Source organism: Acomys russatus, chromosome 2 (assembly GCF_903995435.1).
Source record: "Acomys russatus chromosome 2, mAcoRus1.1, whole genome shotgun sequence".
Classification (NCBI taxonomy): Eukaryota; Metazoa; Chordata; class Mammalia; order Rodentia; family Muridae; genus Acomys; species Acomys russatus.
Genome location: NC_067138.1, coordinates 97,040,470 through 97,067,708, shown reverse-complemented (window position 1 = coordinate 97,067,708; position 27,239 = coordinate 97,040,470). Strand labels below are relative to the sequence as shown.

Here is a 27,239-nt window from a genome sequence, read left to right as displayed (position 1 = left end):
GGAGTCTGGGCTTCCTGCCTCAGACCCTGGTTCTGGTTCTTTAGCGCTGGGCCTCGTTCAGTCTTGTTTCTTGGTCCCAGTATTTCTTTCAATGTGGTGGGTTGTTTAATTATTTTACTTTATGTGCATGGGTGCCTTGCCTGCATGTAGGTAGGCCTGTGTCCATATGCATGTAGTGTGTGCAGAGCACAGAAGGAGTTACAGACTATTAGGAGCTACCAGATGGGTGCTGTGAATTAAACCCATGTCCTCTGGAAGAACAGCTTAATAACTGAGCCACTTCCAGCCCTGGTATCTATTTCTCCAAGTAAGTAGGTAAGTAAGTAAATAAATAACTAAACAATTAAATAAACAAATGATGTAAAGTTACGTAAGGGTAAATATGTCATGTAATTTTAAAAACTAGCATATTCAACCTTGTTATTCTGTTTATTGTAAAACCGACATTACAGTATACATATTTGATTAATTACAGTTAATAAAGTCCTTGATATTTAAACAACGAAACATTTCTACATTTTAAAGGAACATGTGATAATAATTAAATGCCAGTTTCTGTGTAGGGTAATATTTTAAAGTGACTTTTGTGTTAACAGCACTGTTGGGTCTCATCCATCCCTGGGAATAATTAAAGCTTTACTCTCTCCCCTAGCTAGTGAGTTTGGACAGTTTACCTGAGCCACACAGGAAAGGAGCTCGTGTGATGGCTCTGTAAGTACTTTGAAACTTCGTCTTTTACATGAATTTATGACTAGTTTATACAGCTTCAGACTGTGCTATGTTAAAAAAAATATGGACAGCTTTAGGGTTGGATTGAAGAGGCTGTGTTGTCAGGAGTGTGGAGCAGGCTCCAGGGATGACCCTTGGGCCAGTCATTTAATAGACCTGTGAGCTTCCTGTGGCTGTTGGAAGGGCAGCTTTCCGAGCAGCACCGAGTCCATGTGCACGTAGATGGGAGTATTCTGAGGTGATGGTCCAGGTCGCCTCGTGCAGTACGCCTTGGTACACACATGTATGCACACAGTCTACAAAGCAGCTCCGCCTAGGATGTTGTAGGACTGCCCTGTCACAGAGCAGTGTGTTCTAAAGCATCTCATTTTAAAGCTGTAATAAGTTACACAGGCAGCCCTTTCTCCAGTGCCTCTGGTATGTTGGCAGTTTATCAGTCGCAGGGTTGTGATCCTGTCACTTCTCGTTAATGAAGGCTTTTATTTAGCTTAGCAAATCATATCTCCTGTTAACATCCATGCTCACAAACTGTAAACTCGAAAGAGATGTTTGTGACTTTCTATTAATTAGTAGCCACCAGGGTGTTTTGGCCCTTGCTTGTACCAATTTAGCTATATTTCTCTATTCATATGTGGTTTGTTTTAAACCAGGAAGCCCCTGGATGCCTATAAATCTTCATTTTTTTTTTCCCTTTTAAATAAGACAGGATTTCTTTATGTAGCCCTGGCCACTCCAGAACTCACTCTGTAGACCACACTGGCCTTGAACTCACTGCTTCATGAGGGTTGGGATTAAAGGTGTGTGTCACCACGCCGGCTTAAATCTCCCTCCACCCTCTCAGACAAGAGTTTTTCTTTGTAACCTTGGCTGTCCTGGGCAATCTTTGTAGACCAGGCTGTCCTGGAACTCACAGAGATCCCCCTGCCTCTGCCTCTTTCTTTCTTTCTTTCTTTTTGTTTTTAAGCAAAATAATCCTCTAATTTTTTTTTAAGCTTTTCAGTTAGGTGACATCTCCTGTCTCAGTTTGACTTCCTTTTTAGACTTCCAAGTGGGGATCTTATTTTATCAGAGCTCTGACTCTACAGAACAGCAGTTCAACTCTCTTAGCATTTGTTTATTCCCCTGTGTGGGCTGCCCCAAAGAATACTCGTTCTGCCATCATACTTAAAGCGTGCTTCTTACTACAGAGGGTTCAAGGACACGGACGAAGGTCCCAGCCAGGAGGGCCCATACCCACAGTGTTGAGCACCTTACACATTCTCTGTTGGTGCTGAGTTTCTCATGTTGCCTGGTGTCTTAGGATTCCTGATGGAGACTTCAGGCGTGTGCTGTTCACTGACTTGCTTTCATGCCTCCAGAAGGCCTTTCCCTTGGAATTCCTGCATGACTTCCTCTTTCAAAATGTGGGTTCATGCTCCAGAGGGATTGCTTATTTGTTTGCTTGGTTTTTTTTAACGCCCTGTCTGGGTATGGAGGTACATGCCTTTAATCTCACCAGTCCAAGGCTGAGGCTATCTGGTGAGTTAACCAGATACCAGAAAGTGTGACCTGTCAAACAAACAAACAAACAAAAACAAAACAAAACAAAAAACACCAGTTTTGACTGAAATATTGATAGCTTAAGGGTATATTTTTGTTCTCTTGTGTAAGATATTTTTACTATGAGAACTGTTTGAGATAGAAATGACTGTGAGTTGAGTTGTCTTGTTGTATAGTCATCTGTAAAGCAGCGACTCTCTAATGTAACACTATAGAAAGCAGAAGCTGCTTTGAGAAAGATCAGTGTCTCTGTGTTCAAGCGTTTGCTTTTTTGTCATTCATATACATAGACTAAAATAAAATCTCAATTTTTAAAAGAATCAAGTGTTTAAGTATGTCAAAAGTGCATCATAATGTAACCTGCTCCTACAGCAAAACAAAACTCCATTTTCATAAATCATTCCAAAAGCACCACATACGCTTACACTTGCTCTGAAGTACTCAAATTGTGAAACTCTCTGTTATCGCAGATATCAGTTAAAAGTTATAAACTTAAATCTCGTAATTTGTAATGGAGTTTTTGTAATGGGGTTTTTGTATCAAATATATAGTCCTTAATGGGTAAAATGGAATCATTAATTACTTCAAAAGTTAGTTTCCCTTGTAATTTTAAGGGCATCTAATAGATTGTTGATTTTTTTTCCTTGCATCTAGATGCTGATTAGTGCTGACTGCCTCTGGGGAGCTTGGTGTGGGTCAAGGTTTGGAAGGGCAGAAGAAGCAGGGTGTGGATGCCACTGAGTATTGAATCTAGCCATAAGCACTGATCACAAGAGGGGCTTTAAGGATAGCTGCCACAGTAGCAGGGAGAAGGCTTCTAGGGCTAGGTGGGAGGGAGGGAGGCTCTGCTGGAAGGCTTTATGTAAATGGAGTTTTGTTTTGTTGTAGGAGCAGAAGGTTAAGTATTATGTATTATTTATTTATTTATATTTTAAAGATTTTTATTGTCTTTTATAGATATATTTACTTATTTTATGTATATGAGTGTTCTGTTTTCATGCACACCAGAAGGACTCTCATTCCATTATAGATGTTTGTAAGCCACCATATCATTGCTGGGAATTGAACTCAGGACCTCTGAAAAACAGGTAGTGCTTTTGACTACTAAGCCATCTCTGGTATACTTTTGATATATTAAGCACTTGATTCCTTAAAAAAAAAAAAAAGTTTTGTTGTTTTCTTCTAAACAGAGTTTTCCTGTGTAGCATTGGCTGTCCTGGACTGTTTTTGTATACCAGCCTGGCCTTGAACTCACAGACTTCCACCTCCCTCTGCCTCCCTGAGTGCTGGGATCAAAGGTTTGCACCACCCTGCCTGCCTAAAAAAAATTTTTTTTTTTTTTTTTTAGATTTTATCTTGGACAATACTCCCCTGTGGTGCACAGAGACACGTTCAGGCAAATAGTCAAATATATAGACTAAAAATAAAATCTAAGCTTTTTTTTAAAATTAAAAATTAAAAAAAATGTTTTTTAGTCTGTATGTATGACTGCCTGAGTGTATGCCTGTGCCGCACATGGGCGTGGTATCCAAGGAAACCAGAAGAGGACGTTAAATCGACGTGGATAGAAGCCCCTTGTGAGCTTCCTTTGTTCATCTTGAGAATCAAACCTGAGTCTTCTTGAAGAGCAGCCAGGGCTATTAATTGCTGAGCCATCTCCGATGCTATCGCGCTCCTCCACCTGGTTTTGAGGCAGGGTCTCACTGCTCTGTACTGGCTGGCCTGGCACTCACTATGTAGATCAGACTGACTTCAAACTCAGACATCCTCCTGCCTCTGCCTCATAATCGCTGGGATGAAAGGCGTGCACCACCACACGCTTTTAATTCTTAAATTCTACGTGTTTTCTAGAAGGCCTTGCCATCCATATGGATTTCTTGTTTGAGAGACCCACACTGGAGAGACTTCTGTAGGATGAGTGGCTGGGGTGAGGGAAGAAAAGCGGCAAGTGTCTGACTGGGGCCTCCTCCAGTGATGCCCAGGGAGAGGTGCTTCTCAGCAGCTTACACTTAGGAGAGACCCAGAGAACACCTAGCATTTTAATAACTAGTGTATGCAGCGTGAAAGCATTTGTCATGGTTCTTTGTAATATCTTCCTTCCTTGCTCCCTTCCTTCCTTCCTTCCTTCCTTTTTAAAAGGTTTATTTATTAAGTATACAGTGTTTTGCCTGCATATCGACCAGCAGGCCAGAAGAGGGCACCACATCTCATTATAGATGGTTGTGAGCCACCATGTGGTTGCTGGGACTTGAACTCAAGACCTTTGGAAGAGCAGCCAGTGCCCTTAACACTCTGAGTCTTTCTCTTTTCTTGATCAAAGAAGTTGTGGTGATTCAGTTGATTTGTTTTTCACTTTTGCTTGTAAGTTAGTGTGTTAGTTGCTCAGGAAAGCAACAGTTAGCAGTCTAAGGTTTATGTGTGCTAAAGGAATTCACTAAAAAGAAAGAATATTTGTTGACAAGTTATACAAAGATTCACAACCCATGGATCTTTTAATATACTTAATTTATGCAGTCCATTGGTGGCCTTTTGTTTATGCAGGTTATACTTGTCAGTATTTACTGTACTAGTAAGAAGAGAAAGTTTAATAATAGGGAAAAAAAGAAGGCTAGTAAATATCAGATTTTTTAAAAATGGGGGATCTATGTATGTTTTTTCTCTCCTAAGACAAAATGATAAGGATAGCACAATTTTGCATTTTTAAAACCCCTTTAATTAAGGCCAAAGTGGAGCTCAGCTTTATTCTCTTATGGCTACAGACTGAATGCAGAAGCAATGGTCTGTGCATTTAGACCGTTCAGGGAGTTCTGGTTTTACATTTATTGGAATAAAAGACTTTGTTTCTATTTCTTAGATCTCTTGAAAATGTCTCAGGAAGGCTGGACTTGGTAGTGTACACCTTTTAGTCCCGACACCAAGGAAGAAGAGGCTGGTGGCTGATCTCTGTCCAGTTTGAGGCCGGCCAAGCCTACATTAGTGAGACTATGTCTTTCAAAAACCACTGCCACTGCAGCCCCTCACTCTAAACCCTGGAGTCACAGGGAAACGTTCTAGACTGTACTTTGAGGACTGTTGAGTTAGACGCATGGCTTCTTGTAAGATGTAAGGCCAGGCTCATCTGAGTCTTAAAGAGAAACTTAGAATTAGTATTTTAAGGGCACAAGTCATCTCTCAAAGGAGGAAATGCAAGAATACGGTGTGGAGTGCTGGCTAGATGCACCGTGTGGCCCTCCAGCCGGGCTGAGGCATGTTTAAGTGTGGAAGTGGAATCCTTGGGGGTGAAAATGCTGCAACTTGGGTTCTGTTCTGTTGCTGGTAAAGTCTGCATTGGTTCAAGTCTTAGGTATTGCTTTCCTTACCTAAAAATTGAGGCTGTGGGCTAATCTTAAAAGTGTGAATGTTCCGTGATTTATGCACATTTTTTTTATAGTGCTCTCAACACTTTCTTTCTATAAATACACACATGCCCACACATTGGCTTACACATACAAGGAGCATATTGGAAGGTCACATGAGCTAAAAATGCACCTTGGAGTAGTTCACCTAAGCATTTTCTTTTTTCCTTTATCGGCTTCATTGTCCTATTTTGTTTCTTAAATAGAAATTGACTAAATGGGTCCGTGGGTGTACACAGAGTCCCTATCTCCTTTGTTGGTTATTGCGCATTCCTGCAATTAAAAAACAAGCCTTACTGTGGAGCCTCCGCACTCCTCACCCGCCATTAGTCATGGGATCAAGTGGGAAAGGAGGAGAGAAGTAAGGTGTCAGTCAGCAAAACCCTGTTGTCAGATAAATGCTGATTCCTGATTGTTGGGAGAAGAAACCCCACCACCACCCCAGAGAGGGGTGGTGGCCGGGGACACACTGTTTATTTGTCTGTGGTTCAACATTTAGTGATCTGGTAGAAATAATTTCTTTCAGTTGCCAAAAATGTACTGCCTTAGACATTTTCTGCTTTTTGATTAGACTAACAATCTGAACACTATGTTGTTAAGTATTAACACTTATGTACCTGAAGCAGATTGAGAAATGTTGCTAATGGTAGCATCCAGAACTCCTGCTGATGACAATTTCTATTTAAAACGAAAGACTTCTGGTGAGGGTTCCTCTGCTAGGCAGGTGGGTGGTGGGGAGAAGTACTGACAGCCCGGAATTTCAGATTACAAGAAACTTACCACCTTCAGAATAGACACATTTTTATACTCTGATGGTTTTAGTATGTGTTGAATGGATGGCAGTAAAAATTCCTTCAAATTATGAAATTCAAGATAACAAACATTCCCACTTTTCCCCTTATAGCTATAAAAATGAAATCTTTAAACTGAGAGCTTCAGCCTCATTTAAAAAAAATGAGGCATCACTGAATTCTTAATTTTTTTAAATATTAAATTTGATACTATTTCCAGTTGTGCTGTTTCTTATTTTACATTTATTCATTTATTTGTGTGTGTGTGTGTGTGTGTGTGTGTGTGTGTGTGTGTTGCTCCTGCTATGACATGCATGTGGAGGTCAGAGGTCAGCTTTGCTGGGTCATTTCTCTCCCATGCCTACTCCCCTCTCCCTGCTTCCTACCTATCTACCCTGACCTGGGCTCTGGGGATTGATTTAGGTCTCCAGAGTGCACAGTGAGTGTCTTTTACCCACTGAGCCATCCTCCTTGGCTCTGTTTTGTGTTTCTCCTGGGTTTTGTATACATGTATGCACAAATATGGGGAAGTCTGAGGTCAGCCTTAGCTGGGCTTCCTCAGGAGTTGCCCCCCTTAGTTTTTGAAACAAGATGTCTGACTAGAACCTGGCTCTCTGATCAGGCTAGGCTGGCCAGTGGGCACCAGTGTCCTGTCACCTCATCACCAGGGCTGGATTACAGATGTGTGCCCCTACTGCCAGCTTTTTGTCATGGGTGGGGATTGAACTCAGGTCCCCATACTTGTGGGGCAAGCACTTTTTTGACTGAGCTATTTCCCCAGAAGCCACTTCTGGAGTTTTGTATGTGTTTCACACTTAAAAGTGTTCCAGGGTGGTGTTTTCAAAGGCAAAGAACTGCCTTGAGAAATGAAGTGTGGAGAGGTGTTGAGTCTGTCCTGTCAGAGAGGAGGAGAGATCGGAGGAAAGGAGACTGCCTTCCATTCACAGTGTTTGCGCTGGACTTGTACTTCTGTCCTGGGTCCAACTGTGAGTGTCCTCGTTATTAAGCATGCTCTTGGCACTCCAGAGCTAAGGGTTCCCCAGAACAGAATGTCAGCACTGTTCCTCCATGACTTCTGTTTAATACACAATAGTGGGATTAGCTGAGGAGATTTACAAGGTTATTTGTTGTCCTGGGAAGTACCCTATTGAATCAAGAGAGAGGGAAAGTCAGCATTCAAATTAAAAAAAATTTAAATCTTATATCCTATCCCAAAGTAGATGCGGGTTTAAATGTTGAATGTAAAATTTGACTTGTCTAACTTTAGAATTTCATTGCCAGGGCTGATGCTGTACCAGTAGCCTTCAGTGAGACCAAACATTCTGAAGTAGCTGTTGCCTCTGACACTTAAGCTAAAAGCAGTTACGGTTAGTAAAATGGGGAACAATGGCTGATCCATGTCCTTTGAGGGGCGTTTTAAATGTTCCTTTTAGTTGTAATCAGTAAACCAGAGACTAGTGGGCAATGGCATGGCGTCACACTTTTATAATTCATGTGCTTTGGTGATACTGGCAGGAAGATTATGAATTTGAGGCCAGCCTTGTGAGGCCTTGAGTATGGACACTGTGCCTATCTGCCCTCCCCTTGTTCATCACCAGAGAAAGAGGGAGAACGCGAGCGAGTGCGAGCACAAGAGAGCGCTAGCTATAGCTAGCGGGATTGTATACCACTTAAGGTTATCCTTGGGGAGAAGATGGAGCCTGGGGTGGAAGGAACGCCAAAGAACAGTCACCAGGAATTGGGTCACAGTGGCACTTGCTTATGCTAGCTGCTTTGGGCTCTGTGATCTTGGTATGAAGGGCCACTCTTGAGCCCCCGTGTGAGCCAATAAGACTGAGCATAAGGGATGGGTAACTGTTGGCATTCCATAACTTGGTGGTTGGCTTCTTCCTGGGTTCCTCAGCCTTGCCAAGCTCAGGATCTACTGAGGATGCTGACGGATGCGTTAAAGCAGTGGTGCTCGGCCTATTGCCGTGACCGTGGGAAAACATACGGTTCTGCTGGTCTTAGGAATGGAGACACCACTGCTCAGTAGCAGTGTCACAGTGAGGAAGTGGCAATGAAAATACATTGATGGTTGAGAGTTCCTAAGGTCGTTGAAAATACGCGTTTTCTTAATCTGAATAAATTAATAAAATATATTTAAAAAAAAAAAAAAAAAGAAAATGTGTTTTCTGATGGTTGTGACCCACATGTTGAGAACTGCTGCTTTGTAGGAAAGCAGCAGAGGTGAGGCTTCGTGTTCTCATTCCTGAATTGGAATATTTTACAAGACTGAGCATATGTTTGTTCGTTTTTTGTTTTTTGTTTTTTCTTCAGGAGACATTGCTAACTTTGAGAACTTAATTTATACAATAGAATTACTTAAACTTTGATACAAGGCCAGGTCTGTCTTCTGCATGCACAGAACCCTGGGACAATTACATTTTAAAAGCAAGGACTTAGTTTCCACTCGCTAGAAGACTTCTCGTAACTTTTCCAGAAGGAAAAATAGATTCAGCAAAATGCAAAAAGGCTTAACTTTTCTCTTTTCAGTGGTAGGAGATGCTTCAGGATTTTCTAACTGTTAATGGTTCCTCCACCCCAGCTGTGCCTGTCTTGTTTGGCGTATCATGCCTGTAAAGAATCTTGGTCAGGCCGGAAGGGACTTGGGTGTGGCAAGGCAATTAAGGGCTCTCAAAAGAAGACACACTAATTAGTGAGCTGTATCTCTTTCAAAGAAGAAGAGAAGTGTTGGCTGCGGGGAGTAGCAGGAGTTACTATTAAGGATCAGTGACTAAGAATTAATCTTATTTGGCTGCAAGTGGGGATAGATATTGTAATTAGATATGAGAGCAGTGGTAATCAGACTTGAAAATATAGGCAGTGAAAACCCTTCCATCTCTCCTCATCTGTGGGCGGGGCTGTTTGCCATATTGCTTTGGTGCTGGTTGTGGTTTTGACCAGAGTGTCTTGGGAGAGCGCTGCACTCTGCAGGGTGCTTTTCTCTCTGGAATGGGATGGGAAACAGCACAACTCTAAGGGCTGAATTTCCAGTTTAAACATCTACAGTAGACCGTAGATCCGGAAGAAGGTGTTGATCCGCAACTCTTACTTTCCTGCCCTGAGAGACAGCCTCCCCTCAGCCCTTTTGTTGTTGTGATGAGTCGTTGTTTGGAGACCCAGGTTGAAAATTATAATGAAAAAATTGCTGTGAATAAGATCACATTAGGTTTTGTTAGGCTCGGCATGCTCAGGTTATGGCTGTCATAATTGGGTGATAATTAGCACTTTAGGAAGGCTATTATGATAAGGATTTATTAGTTTTTCTGCTGCTCTTCACTTTATATGACCACCACCTGGGAGAAAATTTTGTGCTCTGATAAGGAAGAAAATGATCAAGTTTTGGATTAAGAATCTAATTGTTAAATCTTGATTAAATGATGCCTATTAGGTTGTAATTATATCTATCTATAAAAATGGGTGATATTAGATTTGATTGCTGGATTTCCTAAAGCAGCATTTTAAGATAATGAATTTTAATTATATGTGTGCCTGGGAACCATTTTAAGCCGTCTAGAGAGGGAAAATGGGCAAGGCTGCCTGAGAAAGTGCTCATCTTGCTGTGTAGCTTTCAGCTCGTGGCCTGGGGAAGGTAGACGCAGCAAAGTGTGCCTTTCTCCACTCTCCTTCCCACACAAAGCCTTCTGAGCCCACAGAATTAATCCTATTCAGAATACCCAAATAACATTCACCTGATGTCAGTGTCAATGCTATGTGGAAATGCTTATTATGTCAGCATCATTTAAAGGGTGTGTGTGTGTGTGTGTGTGTGTATGAATGAATGAATGAATTTAAGAATGGAGAGAAAGTCCGACCTAAAATTTTCCTCCTAAGCAACCTGCCTGCCTTTCCTCATGGTCTCACGTTTCCCTGAGTCCACATGTGCGACCTGCAGCATCTCAGACTAAGTGCGGGCCCAGAGGTGCTTGATGACAGGGTTAGAGCCTGCGCTCAAGAGCCCCTAGTTCTGGCGAACCAGCTTGAAGTCTAGACTTCTCTGTGTCCCAGTACTGTAGTTTAATTTTAGATTAATTAGTACAGTTGCGCTTTTGTAGCTTTGGGCACTAGGTTTATGAATTATCTCCTAAGATAAATATGACCTTGCAGTAATTAAAGGAGACACAGGCTGCTCACCCTTGCCTGAAGCTTTTAGTGGCTCCTTGTTGCCTGTAGAGGAGTTTTAAGAACTTTGAGGCATTCACAGTTCCCCATTTTTGGCTAGATACAATATTTTACTTTATGATGTAGCCAAGCAAATTTCCCTTTAGTAAGCCAGTCAATTCTTACCTCATGCTTTGTGGTCAGTATAGTATTTCATTATGGTAGCCCTAAATTGTGAAATTGTGACTTTTTTTTTCCTGTCTTCTCTCAGTCTCTCCCTCTTGGTGTCCCATTATCAAGCATTCCTCATTGCAGCACCCTGTTGTCATTTAAAGTATTTCAGTTTTTAAATTGTGACTATGTGTGTGAGGATCTTTGTGTGAGCGTGTGTACATGACTTCTGGTACTCGTAGAAGCCACAAGAAGGCATTGGATCTCCCGGAGCTGGAGTCACACGTGCTCGTGAGCCACCTTCCGTGGGTACTGGGAACTAAGCTGCAGTCTCCTGGAGGGCCAGTAACTGTTTGCAACACCTAAGCCATCTTCCCAGCCCCCCCCCCCTTTTACATACATTGAATCCCTAGGTGTAGTTGAGGGTCCTATAAACGTGCGTTGCACATGTTTTGTGACGGATGACGTTGCTGCTGCTGGTGGTGGCTGTATTTATTTATGCTGCTCCTAGTGAGCGGACACATATTTAAAGGATGATTATGTTTCATAATCTAAGAAGTTTTAGAAAACAGTTCTTTTAGTAATAATTTCTTGCAGCAATTTTTGGAAAGCATTTGTCATTGGCTTCTTTTAATGAAGGGATTTAGATTCACTCTGGGGTGTTAAGGGAAGAGTAGATTCTCTTTGGATTTTGGTTCACTCTTGCAGAATATCCTTTGCTATGGTTAGCTGCTCAGGACTTGCCTGGGCAAATGGTAGCTGTTAGACGTAGCAGAATCTTGAAGCTTGAAGGACAGGCTAATTCAGCTCATTTCCGCTTAGCCAGATTGGCTGCTATGTCATCAACCAGCTTTGCAGACTCCTGTCCCCATCTCATTCATTATCACCCAGCACCTCTCAAATGGCTCCATACCATTGGCCGTGTGTCATTTGGGGTTACAGGGAATGCTAGATAAGCCAGAATTCGTTCTTCTTGAATCACATGATCACGGGTACTGGATCAGTCTAGTACGCTGTACTGAGAGCCCAGGAAGGGTGCTAGAATCCTGTTGCATGTTTGAGATGGTACTCTTTGCTTTGGAGACGCTCAGTTACGGGGCTATGATAATAGTTTCTTGTGCAGTGTTAGTATTTATTTGCCATGGCCAGTGTTGGGGCTTCTTGTAAGGCTGGTAAACCCTGGGTCCTTACAGCAAGTCACTGCCCTCCTGTGGTAGTCACACATCTTTGAACCACAGTGACTAAGCAGTAGAGCTAGAATCTGGCAACTTGGTGGGTTTACTGTTAGAGTGTGAAGCTGTTTTTGCCTTTGGGCAGTACTTTGCTTTCATCAAGATGATCTCAGCTTTCATTAAGTTTTCATCTAATTGAAAAGATTGATTTTTGAGTAGGTGAGAGTCCTTTTATGTAATGTCTCAAAGGACGGAGTGTGGGTCAAATCAGTCTTCAAATGGATGGTAATTGTGAGGAAGAGGCTTTTCAAATGGAGATCGCAAGTTACCCAGAGCTTATTGGAGCTAAGAGCTTTTATACGTAATAAGCATCCACATTTGTAAATAGCAGGAACTGGAATAAGCTAGTGAAGGCTCCAGAGTCCAGGGGTGGAACCACAGTTATGAGATGCCATCAATCACCATTGTGACCTTGTGTTTAAGAGTAGGACCTGGACATTTGTCACTTGCTGTTTGGCTTTTGGGTCAATCCTTCCTTACATCAGGGGATTGATTTACTCTTCTAATTTTTGTGCCCTTTAAAAATGAGGCACAGTAGAGAATCCAAGAATAAATGGGTTCTTTGCTTTTTGTACGATACTTTAAAATCTGGTGGGGGGAATATTGAGATGAAAGAAGTCATCTAAGCATTCTTTTCAGTGTTTCAGTTTGTAAGGAGGTGGTAACACCACAGAGCAGCCTGTGAAGAGGAGTCAATACTGAAATGATCACTTAACTCTTGGAAATACTTTCTTGGAAGCACTAAATAGCAATAAATCAGCTTTCCAGGAGAAAACACATCTCCATTAAATGCCTTGTTTTTGTCTCAGGGTTGTAATGAACAAAGGAATATTCTGCTGGAGGAGGAATCTAGGGATTTTAAATTTTACTTAATGCCAACAACTTAGTTTCATCTTGGCCGTAAGCTGTATTGTCTTTTAAGGGTCATTTTATGTGATAACTAATGACTCTGCATGTTTTATTTCCGATTCTTAAAACACTGTTCTGTTTCCCACAGTTATTGGGATCATGTGCTCTTAGAAAACCTTCATATAAAATATAGAAAAAGAAACAATCCACTTCATTCAGGTTGGTGACGATCGCAGGGGCCATGTTGCTCGTTGTTGACTTTCAGCATATTGCCTAGAAATGTTTTACAGTGTAAACATACTAATTGTGCTCTGGTAGTTTGATAGTTGATTTGTAGCAGGTACACACAGGGGTGTGTGTGTGTGTGTGTGTGTGTGTGTGTGTGTGTGTGTGTGTGTGTGTGTGTGTGTGCTTCTGTGAGATGGAGATTTGGTTGAAGGAAGTGTTAATAGTCTTTTTAGGTTCTTTTTTTTTTTTTTTAAAGGAGTTGTGTATACTGGCCAGATGCAGGGCTGTACTCTGCTTGTCATTGCAACGACAGATGAGCAGGTTAAAGTCTGCTGGCGTGTTTATATTCCATTGGTCAGGGCTTTAGGGAGTAACTAGGTGGTATATTGGCTCTGACGAGATTACATTGCATTTAACTGTACTCACTTAAAAAATATTTTAACAGTGGACTTTGTCCATACAAGCTTTTTGCAATTTTAGTAATTACTCTTTTATGACTAATGTTCTTATTTAAAGGTGCCTGATATTTTGGAATTCTAGGAAATTGTAAAACTGAAAGCATATTATTCAGCCTTAAGTCTTGAGATAAAGGGCTATCTATTGTGCATTAGAATGCATCTTTTTTACCCCTTCCTTAAAAAAATCATTGTCCTCAGAAGCTTTTAAGAACTCTGGCAGGACAGCTTGCTTTTTCTCTTCGGGGCCTGCTGTACATGTGTTTAGCAATCAATCTGTCATAGAAGTGGGTGGTTCTTTCCCCCTCTTGATGGGAAGCCCAGCCCTCTTGGGCACTTAATGTTCCAGGAAATAGTCACAGAAGTCTCTGAATGTTACACTATTGGCTCGTGCCAGCTTCTGGGCCCTGTTGTGGATCCGCTGGCCCGCGCTCTCTGTTCTATCATACCTACAGTAGATGAAATCTGTACGTGCGTGCTTGAGTGCTTCTGGCTGTTTTTTATGGACCTTGGGCTACCTCTCCTTGCTACTGATAGGAATGTATTTTATTTTGGTCAGAGGGATGGAAGAGCTAAGGTTCTTCTAAAATTTCAACCCTCCATAGAAACTGTCATAGAACTGAAGTCCTTGTCAGGGTCTCAATGGCTGTGTATCAAAAGAGCTCTTTGAAGACTCTGCCAAATTTGTTACAGTGATGGTCATAAGTATGCATGGGGTCTAGTAGGGAGAAGATGTCAGCTGGAGAAAGCAGCTATGAAAGTGTGAGGCAAAGCCCAGGGAGTGGAGCAGAGGCTCTTCTGTCAACATGTAAAGCCTGCTGGAAGCTGTGGTGTCTTACTGTGTCTTGCTGCCGTGTAGTTTAAATATGTAGGGTCCAGTGTGATTATGAAGCTCAGTTACTGTCTCATAAAAAGATTGGAAAGGTTTGTGATGTTCTTTGCAGAACTGGTGGGAAGTGATAGCTGGAAACTGGAAACATCAGAGACTGCCAGTGGGAAGTTTTTTTTTCCCCTTATTTAATATTTTTAAAATTTTAAATAATTTATTCAGATTACATTCCGATTGTTATCCCCTCACTTGTATCTTATCGCTAGAATTGAGTGATAGGTTTGGGGAGCAAAGGTGTGAGTTGCTTTCGTGGCCTCCAGACCTTATGCAGAACTCCTGATGGGCTTACAGCATGGTGAAGCCTGTGAGATCCTTTGCGTTGAGTTAAAGTCACATCTCCCCAGTTTTCTGTGAACATGGGGCTGAAAAATTTCTAGGCTGTCACAAGTTGACATCCTTTGCCCTAAGATATAGCATCTGGTCTCTTTTCACAAGTGAGCCAAACCTTCATGGGTTTTCTGTTTCCCTTCTTTTAGAAGTCAGGGACGTGCTAGGAAATTCATGATTTTCTTTTTCTTTTCAGTTTTTTGAGACAGGGTTTCTCTGTGTAGCCTTGTGTCCGGGACTCACTTTGTAGACCAGGCTGGCCTCGAACTCAGAGATTTATGTGCCGCTGCCTCCCAAGTGCCTTAAACTCAAGAGCTCTGCCTCTTGTGTGTTGGGATTGAAGGTGGATGATTCTGTTTCTGCTCATCTGTAAGCAGCTGGCAGTATGATTTTGGTTGAAATCAAATGCTTATTCAAATAAAACCACCAGTGTATCAGAGAAGCCCTTGGGGGGAGTTTGCCATGGCCCCCTGTCAGAGCTTAACACTCCTCCGAAGTGCATCTCTTCAATCCACAACATAGTGAAGGAAATAAACACAATGGTTGTTCTAAATCATATGCCAATGAGAATAAAAAGCAAGGGAAAGAGAAATTGTAAGAGGTATCGATAGGGTGGTTATGGCCCCTTTTGAACGTGTTCAGGTTTTTTACATGGGAAGTTGGGGAGAAATACTAGGGTGCCTAAATCAAAATAGAAAAAGGCTCTTGTAGCTGGAAAGATGGCTCAGCTGCTAAGAACTTTTGTTGGTTTTCCAGAGTACTCAGGCGAGGTTCTCAGCACCCACATGGTGGCTCACAGTCATTTGTCACTTGAATTCCAGTGCCCTCTTCCAGCCTCCACAGGCACCAGGCACTCATGTACTGCACATGCATATGCGCAGACACTCACACATTAAAAAAAAAAAAAAAAGGCTACTGAGAAAGAATTTGGGGATCCTATTGGTCATCTTGGGCTTCTATAACAATACCAGTGGTTAGGTTGGCTAAGCATAAAAGTTCATTTTATTACAGGTGTAGAGGGTGAGTCCAAAGTCAAGGTACTAGGACACTGGTGGTGAGTAGAGGCTGCTTTCTTACTGTGGTGTGTATTTGTGTGTGTGTGTGTGTGTGTGTGTGTGTGTGTGTGTGTGTGTGTGTGTGTGAAAGAGAGAGAGAGACAGACAGACAGAGAGAGAGAGAGAGAGAGACAGAAACAGACTGAGAGAGCGAGAGCGCACATCTGAAGTCTCTTTTGTGGGAAGTAACTTGATTACCCTCTTTTTAAAGCGTTTGCACATATATAGTCAATTTGGGGGCCTAAGGCTTCTGCATCAGGATTTTGTAAAATGCAGTTCATCCACATACGGATATTTTAATCCTTCTAGAGACGAAGAGAAATGAGTGTCTTTTCCCTGAGTTTCTGGTCTCCAATCTTCCATCCAATCTCCAAGGGAACTGCTTTTTGTATGTTCACATTTTTACTCCCATCCAGCAGTTGGGTGTTTCCAACCTGTAGGTGAGTGAGTGTGTGTGTGTGTGTGTGTGTGTGTGTGTGTGTGTGTGTGTGTAGAACAGTTTCTGACCAACTCTGCCATTTAGAATTGATGCTGACAGTTGGTATACAGTTGATTACTTCTTTGACTTCTTCAGTGTTACAGTGTGACCTCTTGTTAGAAATTGGCTAAAAGTCTTCATGTTTATGCTTTAAAAGCTGCTTAAACAGATCAGGCATTTAAAAGGCACCGTGCTCTGCCGCAGGTGCTAAAGGGGGTCTTGGCGGTGCTTTTACAGAAGGTCTGTAGGTGTCTGCCTTGCCGAGCTGCTGGGCAGCTGCACCTGCAACCTGTGGTGTTTATGCTGACACATGAGGGTAAGGTGTTTTGTGTTATTTTTAGTCAGCGTACTTAGCCAGATCATGTCTCTGAAAACATGGCTCCTTAATAGAGCCCTGGTTTTCAAACCGCAGGGAGAGCCAGCACTGGGATCCTTGTATCTAAAGCACTCATATATAAAAAGCACAAAACCATCACTCTGGCTCCCATCGCTAATTAGTTTATGGTTACTGGTGCTAACCTAGTTAATGGCTACTTGCCTGCCTTTCCAGGGTAACCATGGAGTGTCCTTTGTATTTCTGAGGGACAGCAGTGGGTCTGGCAGCCTTTTTTATTTTTGTTTTTTAAAGCATTGAGTCCATAGGTGTCGGTGAGGTGAGAGCAGATTTCATTCTAGTTCCTTTAGTCAGGTTTTAGTGTGACCTCCTTTTGGTTCAAAGTGAATTCCCAGAGCAGCTGATGTGCCTTTAATTAATCTTAAGCAGAAAAATCCATTCCAAAGTACAGAAATATTCTTGTTTTACCTGCTAGGCATAGAGGGGTGTGTGGGCCCCTGAGAATGAGTCCAATGGCTTGGCAGAAATGCCCACTACCTTTTCATCCAACCTGGTGGTGCTGGGTATTTTTGTGTCTATCTCTCTTCCTCAGCCACAAAAGCTTATGAGCTTGTTTAAGAATTCCTCTGTGGCCTCTGACTGGTATTTATTCACCCTGTTAGATCTATTTTGTTTTCAGTATAAAACACAAGTAAGCAGGAGCTGGACCTATCACATCTTTTAGAGGCACGTCTCTAGCCAAAGAGTGTTGTCGGAATTCAAAGTGTCGCCTTTGCAGAAAAAGGCCTTTAAACGCTTTGATCCGGAGCTCCCATTTTGTGTCTGCGTTAGTGGGTTATCCCAGCATTCTAGATGTTCCCTTCAAAACGAAACAAAACAGTCTTCTGGTGCTGGAGTGTACATTCCAGGAATGTTGTGTACCTCTGACCTCAGAGTACAAATGTCTGCACTGAAGAAAGGGTTAAAGGAACAACTTAAGGGTATGGGGGTGAACACCTTTAACCTCAGGAGGGGCAGACAGATCTGAGGTCAGCGGTGGCTTGGTCTACATACCAAGCTCTACAACAGCCAGGGCCGTGGACAGGGACTGTCCCCACCACCACCAAAAACACTTCAGATCGTCACATAGCTTTAAAAAATTGTGATTTTTTTGCAAGGGCTTAAAAGATCCAAGAAATTATTTTTATAGTTTCCTTCCCTCAAGAATGTTTACTTTTCAAAGGGAAGGGAGGAGAGGCACATTAGTCTTGACTCAGGGTTCCACCGTACTGACTAGAAGCATTAGCTTGTAGACTATAGCAAGAGAGAGAGCCCCTCTTCCTTCTTACTTTATTTTTTTGGGGGGGGGGGGTCAGAAATAAACTAGGCACCGGATAACATGACTGCTTTGCTGATACGGCACAACGAACATGTAACTTGGAGCCTAATTGAACCGAGTAGGCAATCTTTTGCTGTTCTGGGCAAGTTAATCTCTTGTAAGCCCATTTCTTCATTTGAAAAACAGGGTTAAAACAACCCATTTGATTCAGTTGTGAGTATCATATGAGGCTAATGCTTCCCAAAGGGGCTTAGCACACTGCCTGGCGTATCCTGGCTTAAGCCACTAAGAGCCTTACCCCATCCAGCATTGTGGTCTCCGTGCCCAGATGCCCATGTGCTCTCTCCAGCGCTGCCCATTTATCGCCCTTTACCCATGTTTTTGAACACTTGTCTTTCTCGTTACAGTTTATTTACAGATCCAAGGGCCTCAGTGGAATTTTAGCCTATTGCATACTGAAGTAAAAACATACATTTGTCTCTTAAAACCTACTAGAGATTAAAAAAAGTTGCTTCTGAAAGAAAAATGAGAGAAACAGCATCAAAACTTCTTTGAATAGAAAGGTAAATGGAATTACGCGGGTGTCACTTTGGATTTTTAGTGTCATGGATTTCTAAAATATGCCTCGCACTTCCACTTCCTTCACTCTCTCCTCTCACGGTCTTCCCTCTTCCCCATTCCTCTCTTAACCACCGAGGCCGTACGTTATTGTGAAGACTATGTTTACCTCCTCAGCACCTTTCTAATTCTTTTATTTTTTATTTTTTATTTTATTTTTTGGTCTTAGTAAGCATCAGCCCTATGTTTATCTTGAAGGTTAATTCTTTTCCTTCCCATTTCTGATTTAATATGACCTTCTGAGTAACACAGTGTGTCACCAGTCATAAAGGCCAGATCAAGATCAACACCAGTTGAAATAGCTGTCTTTTGAATTTTAGGAGGTAGATTTTTATTAAAGGGTATTTTTTTTTTAAATAATAAAAGAGGCTGTCTCTCAGAATTTCCATTGCTAATTCTTCTAATAGTCCAGTAATTACCTTTGGGCTGTCATCGTCCTCCATAGCTCAGGGCCCATGTGCGTTTCTGCATCACTCATGTCTTAGAAGAAATCAGTGTTCACCTGAGTTTTTTGCCTAAAGTAGTCTGAGCTGTATTGCTTCTCTCAATATAAGTTAGATCTTGACGGATTATATCAATTTGATAAAATGAGGTATCAGGATTTTAATTGTCTTACAGCCCCCTTGACTTTCTTGGTGTATAATACCATTTTGTTGTTAAAACTGCATTTTCTTTTTCAAAGTACGTGCACTATGGGCTGTGACTGCGTTCTTTTGGAAGGTGACTTTCCTTCGGGAACAGAGATGAATGCTCAGGTACAGACATGGCTCTGATGTCCTTGGGAAGGTTTAGAAATCCCTCAAGTACAGCGAACTGGAGACAGTAGGTGTCTAAAATAGAGTGCAGCATCAGTGAGGAAGCCAGTTGGGCTTCCAGTTTATCAGTCAGCATCTTGGGTGACCTTATCTCTTCGTGGGTGACCTCATCTGTGACTGTCAAGGGCACATTGCAGTTTGGAATTCTTACTTGGGGAGTGGAACCTAGTCTTTGCACCTGCTCTGACAACTTCCTCAACACTGGGATTGTTTTCTTCTCTGTTGCCTTTTCAGTTTTGATCTATTATTTTTGCTGAGGCTGAAGCTGGCCAGTACTTCAGAAATGCATATTTACAGCTTGACCCAGACCCTGAGATGCTTCTGTGCTCTGTGTTGTAGCTGATTGGTACTGGAGGATAGGAGTTGAGGGAGAGGAGGCACTGGGGGTGAGTTGCAGTGGCTTCACGAGATTTCTCTCTTGTTTTGACTATTTCTGCAAAATACAATGCAGTTTTTGGGAAAATATGTGATTAAAGATTAACGTTTCCTCTTGACAATATTTGATTTTTTTAAAGGGCAGTTGTAATTGAAAGACCCTAAATCCGTTTCTTTGTTTTCTTTTTTTTGGGGGGGGGGTCCCCTAGGACAGAATTCATGAAAAATTCATTGCATACTTTGCTTTATGCAAGGCCTTTCTTATTTTGTGGCTGTTGGATGGAGGTATATTCCTGTCTTCTTGTTTTCAGTGGTTGGCTTTCAGGTACAGTGTCTCTGCGAATCCCACTGGTGGCTTTCTTCATTCCCAGCTCTTAGTAACAATTGCTCCTCCATGCTCTTGTTTCTCAGGTGGGTACAGTAAGCAGTAAAAGTGGTATGGGGCACTGTGTGCCAACTCTCTTTCTCCAAGGAAAGGCAGTCCGTATATCACCATGACTCCCTGGACTTCAGACATCCAGAAGGACGCGTGCAACGTTAGAATAGAAATGGAATGTATTTTATTTTGTGATTTTTGTGAAAAACTTAACCACATTTCTCATCTTACCTCAAATGTATGAAACTGTTTTTCTGTACATTCTAGTGAAATGCTTGGCACCTAATCTGTTTTACCAGAAGTTAGCAGGTGTTAATTATTTTTTACCTACTTTCCAAGCTCCAGCTTTTCATGTGAATTATCTGATTGAAGACCTAATTGGCAGTTGCATGTCATGGGTGTGACAGGCAGGAGCATCCTCTGCCTACACCTGGTTAAGGGACACTGAGCCAGTGTCTAGGCTTTGTTTCCTTCACGTCAGCAAAGAAATGACTGGACATGGATGGTTTCCTGCTTTCTAGCTTAATTTTCTGTAGTTGTGACAGCTCTGTCTATAGAAGCTAACACATGGCATGCGGCCAGTCTTGGAACAGACTGCTCAGGCCTCACAGTTCATCTTGCCCCTTCCCATGGTGCCAGCATGCTGTGCCCCCAAAGGTGAAGTAGATCTAAGATGTTTCTCCTTGGGTCAAGGCCTTGGTTCAAATGTCACTGCTCCAGAGTCTGTCTTCTTGTCACTCTTCTTGTTTCTGTAGATTTACTGAATTTCTTCCTAACCTTGGAAAGGGAGTGGAGGCACAAACTGACCTTTGGCTTGTTTAATACCTGTGCCTCCCGCTACATTCCCTGCGTGCCTGTCTTGTTTCTGCTTGCAGTCCGCCCAGCCCAGTGTCTGAAACATGGCAGGCATGTATGGAATGGCTGAGTCTGTACAGACCCCATCCCCGCTTTGAACAGTGGGCAGCACACAGCTTTCTGCACATGTACTTGCTCTGTTAGGGTTTCCTCATATCACCCCAACATCATCCCCCTTCACACTGCAGCCTGCACCCTGTGTTGCGGTTCTATTTATGTGTTCTGTTCTTTGCTAGAAAGTAAGTAGGGACTCCTTGTCTGAGTCATCCTGATACACAGCATGTTGCCCTCTGTATTATGAGATTTACCTATTCGAGGAAATACAGATGCCTGAGTCCTTAGGATTTATTGATATTTGAAGCACATTATTTTATTTTATTTTAATTATTTATTTATTTATTTAGGTCCTTTTAGTTGTGACTAAAGCATATTTGGAAGCTACCATCTCCCAGGTTCTGTGATGCCTCATTTCAGTTATGAACCTACTGTTTTCAGGTTTAACTATGGGCAGCTCTGTGTCTGCCCAGAGCTGTATTGGTTTGCTGCGTATTTCTTCGGTTTAGGAGCTGTTGTTGCACATGTAGTTACGTGGTCTAAGTGGTTCCAGATTGTGGAACCACTTGCTGCCCTTTCTTCTCAGCACTTTGAGAATTTCCTTTTATGTTTACCAGCTATTTCTGTTTTAGAGGGGTGTAGTTTAAGAGATGAAGTTAAAAGTCATTATGCCCTATGAATCAAGTGGAATTAGGGCAAGTCCATCTCATGAGAGAGCAAAGGTCAGCTACCTTTTACGACTATGGACTGATTTCTCCGTATTTTCTGCCCATGCCTTGTGAGTTTGTTGATTGCCTAGATGAGGGGTGCTTTTCTTTGGCTAGGTTAGTCTCTTGGGCTATCCGGAAACTCAGCTGAACTCTCAGATAAGAGAGAGCATGAGAGAGATTGGTGAGCAGTTGAGGTGGAAAATGAGAAAGGAGGCTGATGTTCGAAAGCATCAGGATAACTGGGATTCCTTCTGGTTTTCTTCATGGTTACCTTGTCCAACCTCCCTGTTGCCACCACCGCCCACCACCTTGGCATCACCATCTTTGTGCATTTTCTTTGTGCCCAGGTTTGTTTACCAAACTGTGGTGGTTAGGGTGGTTTTACGCATAGCGTTTCTTTCATCAGTAAACACAGACAGAATTGTCTCATCCAACTATACCAAGAAGCATTTGGCTGCACAAAGCGATTTTCTCAGTGTGGGATGGTTCAAACTAGTTTATCTTCAGAATTAATCTTAGTTCATGGCTTAGCTCTCTAAAATGGCTTAATCTCCTGAGTGACTTTAAGAGTACCAGGCAAGTAGTATTAATCACAGCTTACTGACAATTTGTTGACCCTTCTGAGACCCCCTGTTAAGCACTATGCTAAATTGAGCAAAAACGTCCACTGTGTACTTTGAATTCTTACATAGTATTATATATAAGGTACGTTTCTTAAAATGCCATCCAACTCTCACTGTTAGCTGATCAGTAATAAGGTGTTTTGATTTGGCTATCTGCATGAATATTTTTATGCTAAAGGCTTTTTTCCCTTAAATAATTGATGGTGTGTGCTATAGTGGCTTAAATATTTTGTGCTTAGAATATGGCATTTGATAGATGATAAATGGTCTGCTTGCTAGTCAGTAAAAGTGTTTTTTTGAGTAAGTGAAGAAAATATATCCTAGTCTGTTGGCATAGTTTATGTACGTGTGTGTGTGTTGTATTGTGTCACATACACACCATAACAATACCTTACTTTGTATAGTACCTGGGTTCTTTTTTTCCTCTCTCTCTACCCACCCCCACCCTTTTTTTTTAATCTTACCATGCAGCCGGGCTTGCTTTGTAGCCAGGCAGTTCTGACTGCCACTGAGAGTTTCATTCCCCTCTCATGTCTCCAGAGGACTGGGTTTATAGTCATGTACCACCACACCCAGCTCTGACAGTTTTATGAGTTGTGTTTCTTTTTTCTTCTTTTAAAAATATGACTTTTAGTCAGATATGGTGGTGCGTGTCTTTAGTGCCAGCACTGGGGAGGCAGAGGCAGGTGGATCTATATGAGTTTGAGAACACCCTGGTCTACAAAGTGAATTCCAGGACAGCCAGGACTAATGACACTGAGAAACCTTGACTTGAAAAGCCAAATGTATATATTTTTAAAATATTTATTAAATATTAAACATTTAATATTTAAATATATTAAAAACATATATGTGTATATATTTTTAAAACAAAAAATGAAAAAATACTTTATAGATAGGAGAAATTACCAAGCTTAAACATTTTTTTCAGAGGTCACCAAAGCACTGAGGTGTAGATTCGGAACTGGCCACAGTTGTCCTTGGACCTCCTGTAGACTTTCACTTCTCTCAGGTCTGTTGTCATTGTCTGTTAGTTTCAAGCTAGGGGATTGAGCTCAGGCTGTTAGACACTTGCACAAGTACCTGCTGAGCCATTTCACTGTCTAATATGAAATTTTTAATTCTGATGAACTGAACTGATGGCTTCAATTTAATTTTATTATTTATATAATTTTGGTTTCTGTGATTGAAACTAGAGACTTGCACATGTTAAGTACACTGTCTACCATTGAACTGTATCTTCCAGCCTTTGAAGCTTTTGTTTTAACATAGATGCATGCAATCACAATCTTATTTTCTTAATATTTATTTAAAAAATTTCTGCTGTGTGTATGCTTGTGTATGGGTCTGTGCGTGTGAGTACAGGGGCCTGAGAGACGAGTTAGCATCCTGGGGTGGATGGTAGGTACTGCAAGAACAGCTCTTAATTATTGAGCCTTCTCAACCTCAACATCTTAGGTTTTCAATATTGCAAATAGTGGCTATATTTGGGAACTGTACTGTGTTACATGTGATTATTTTGATTTTATATTGATACAGTATATTTGCTTCTCTCACCTTGGTCCTTAAAGTAATAAGAATCTTTACATGGACAAGATAGCTATGAATATGAATCAAAAGTTGTCCCTGTGTGTGATATATACATATTGTAGAATTTAACACAAAATGGCACACAGTAACTTGACCAAAATATAGCATAAGAGAGTGACTATACTGAGCCATATTAGGACTTAATATTAGTAAACTGTATTCAGTTGGAGGTATTCCTTTGTGGAAAGCCAGACCCATTCTTACTAGATTAGAAATTTATCATAAGAGTTAATGGCAGCCTTGTACTAAGAGACAACCATGCCTGTGTGCCTGCGCTTAAGTGAGCATCAAACACGGCAGTTCGTTTTAGTATGTTCTCTTCTGTTGTGTAGAATTCTGTGTTTGAATCTCACATGCCAGGTTAGCAAGCGGCTGTAAAATGTTGGAGCATATCAGTATTTAATGCCAGTGCTAGTCCTTCCTCAGTTTGTAATTGGCCTAGGAAGAGAAGACAATGTGTATCCATTATGAATATGATTTGGAGGAGTGGAGCCTTGCTCTCTACACTGGGAGCCATGTTTTTCTTCAGATAAATTGGACAGAAAACACATTTTTTTCCTTTTTTCTTTTAAGGAATAACTATAGATTGGGGGTGGGCTGAAGACAATAGGTTTAAGGTAATACTATGCAACTTTAAAGGTTCACAGTTGGTGGAGAATAATTTAACATGCCCCATAAAAACTTTAGTTTTGGAGTTTGTCCAGCTTTTTATTTTTAGCTGTGGCTTTTTAGTTAATGAGAGGCAGTGAAACCTATAGTTTCCTCTAGTCTTTGCCTGGAATTATGGAAAACTTTCAATGCTGTACAAGTTTAAGAGATTCTTGGAGACCATCATTATTTATTGTGTGGTGGTGTCTTCTCTTTGTTCAAATCTCTATTTCTAGAAAATTCTATTTCCAGAAAATGGTAAATAATAACTTATATAGGAGTTAACAGCAGATTGGAGGAGGCGTACAGAAAAAATACATTCACCTCCAATATTGTCTACACATACTGCTGTACAAAACACGGGCTTTAGGCAGGGCTTTGCCTTGGAACCACCTTGGCTTTGTGGCCTGCCCACTTTGCTGTTCTGAAGCAAGCTTTCATGGCAATCTATTTGAGTTAACTAAAGGCAGGAGAAAAAAGTATGAATTAACATTCTTTACACTGCTACTCTGTCTTTAGGTACCCTCTTCTGCCTGCTGAAATATAACTTGTAGTATGTCATGAGCAGCTTTGAACTTGAGACACGGCCATTGTGTGTAGCGTAGGCGTGAGAGGCTGAGCCCTCTACACCAGTCTCTCTAGTGCTGAGGATATAGCTATGAGCTCCAACGCCCAGGTAGAAGTGTGTTTAATATTAGCTCCAAGGCATCTAGTATATGTGAGATGATTATTAGTTTGCCAGGGAGGGGATAGTGATTGGGGTCAGTTTTCCTCTTCCCACCTTCCATGCTTGGGAGAAAGCATTCCATGCACGCCTCTTTTTCTGGTATTAAAATATTTTGTTACCTCTGAATTTACTTTCTTCTTAGCCCCTGTCTTTTTGTTTTGTTTGTTTTTTGTGTTTGTTTGTTTGTTTTTTAGTTTTTCTCTGGATATTCGTGACAAGTCCTGGAACTTGCTCTCTAAATCAGACTGGCCTCTAACTCAGAGAGCCACCTGCTCCTGCCTCCTGATTGCTTATGTCACCAACCCCTGGCCCTTAACACCTTTCCTAGTTCCTTTTTTCCCCCCTGTGAAGTGGCACTTTGACCCAGGAAACTTACAAAACAGAGCATTTAATTGGGGACTTGCTTAAGATTTCAGAGGCTAAAGTCTGAAGTGGCCATCATGGTGGGTAGCCTGGCAACAGACAGGCAGTCAGTCATGGCACTGGTGCATCTTATCAGCAAGCATGAGAGAGGCAGACACAGACACACAGGCACTAACTAATTAGGAACCATGTGGGCTTTTGAAACCTCAAAGTCTATTTGCAGTGACATATCTGGCCAGCTAGGCCACACCTCCTGATCCTTCTTAAACAGTCCACCAACTGTCAGAATAAGTGTATTCTCATTCAGATCACCACAGCTTCCTATAAGGGAGAAGACATTCCTAATTTGTATGGACAATCTGGGTGTCTCCCAAAATCCAGGAATGCAATAGTATGCCAGTGGGTCATATTTCCAAGTGCATTTAACACACGTTGTGGTCGTAATAGGATATTGGTAATATAGAATTGATGCCTCTGTTTTGCGTGTTCCATGGAATGATTAGACCTAAGGTTAAAAATCCCTAGTTTAGGCAATTAGGATATGTCTGAAGTGCATGGAATAATTCATTCTCCCCAGCTCACTGTTGATATATCTCTGCGCTGTCTCTGTGGTATAGTCCCAGGCCTTTGATGCTGGAGGTACCTGTACTTCCTTCCGATTCTCTGGTCTTCTGGGCCTGTCCATGGTGCACACTTTAGGATGTTTTTGCCTCTAGGCTATGGTATTATTGTAATTGGGACCTAGCCTTAGCGGGGTAAGCTGGAGAGGACGTCTTCCATTCATGAGCAGCAATGGTGTACAACAGTTCTGTGGGACTGTGGATTCTGTTACAGACCCTCCCTGTCTTAGCCAATGTTCTATTGCTGCGAACCAGGCATCTCATCTGGAGTTGCTTACAGTTTCCGAGGTGTAGGCCATTATCGTGACAGTGGGGAGCGTGGTGGTTTGCAGGTCGACGTGGTAGAATAGAGGTAGCTAGTCTACATCTGGATCTGAAAGCCAGCCCCCCAGTGACTTACTTCCTCCAACAAGGCTGCACCTCCCAATTTCTCTTGGCCACTCTCTACTGACCATGCATTGAAGTCTGTGAATCTGTGGGGGCTGCTATTATTCCAAAGCCTACGCTTCTGTAGACCCAATCTTTGTCTTATTTTCTCCTTGTTAGGAGAAGGAAAGGGGTGAGAGAGACTTAGACCAGGCCAGTGAGAGAGTTCAACGGGCAAACATGTTTATAGCTATGCCTGAAAGTTGTGCTTTGATGGTAGATGTATACAGACACACAGTAAACAAATAAACAAAGCCATTTTTTGAAAAAGCGTCTTCTGCACAATGGCAGAAAATAAGAGGAGAGGCCAGTGAGGTGACTCAGTAGGCAATGCTCCTTGTGGCCAAGCCTGAAGACCTAAGGTGTTTGATCCCAGGAACACAAATGGTGGAAGAAGAAACACAGCCTCGGTGTAACTATTCCCTTCACACAAATAAAATCAGTTTAAAAATAAGTAATGTTACAGAAAGTGAGCATCTATTTTAAATGTAATTGGTGAAGTCCTA

General features: G+C 41.8%; 1 protein-coding gene across 21 annotated transcripts in view; it reads left to right on the top strand.

Annotated features, from left to right (window-relative positions):
• Elavl2 (ELAV like RNA binding protein 2) overlaps nt 1–27,239 on the top strand; it is a 155,240-nt gene that overhangs the window by 46,696 nt on the left and 81,305 nt on the right. The window contains exon 1 of one of the 21 annotated variants that reach the window (XM_051164099.1): nt 690–711. The exons of the other annotated variants lie outside the window; for them this stretch is intronic. Within the exon in view, the coding sequence (XP_051020056.1) occupies nt 704–711 (8 nt within the window). The 5' untranslated portion in view covers nt 690–703. Of the gene's footprint in view, nt 1–689; nt 712–27,239 lie in introns of those variants that run through there. 21 annotated transcript variants of the gene reach the window in all.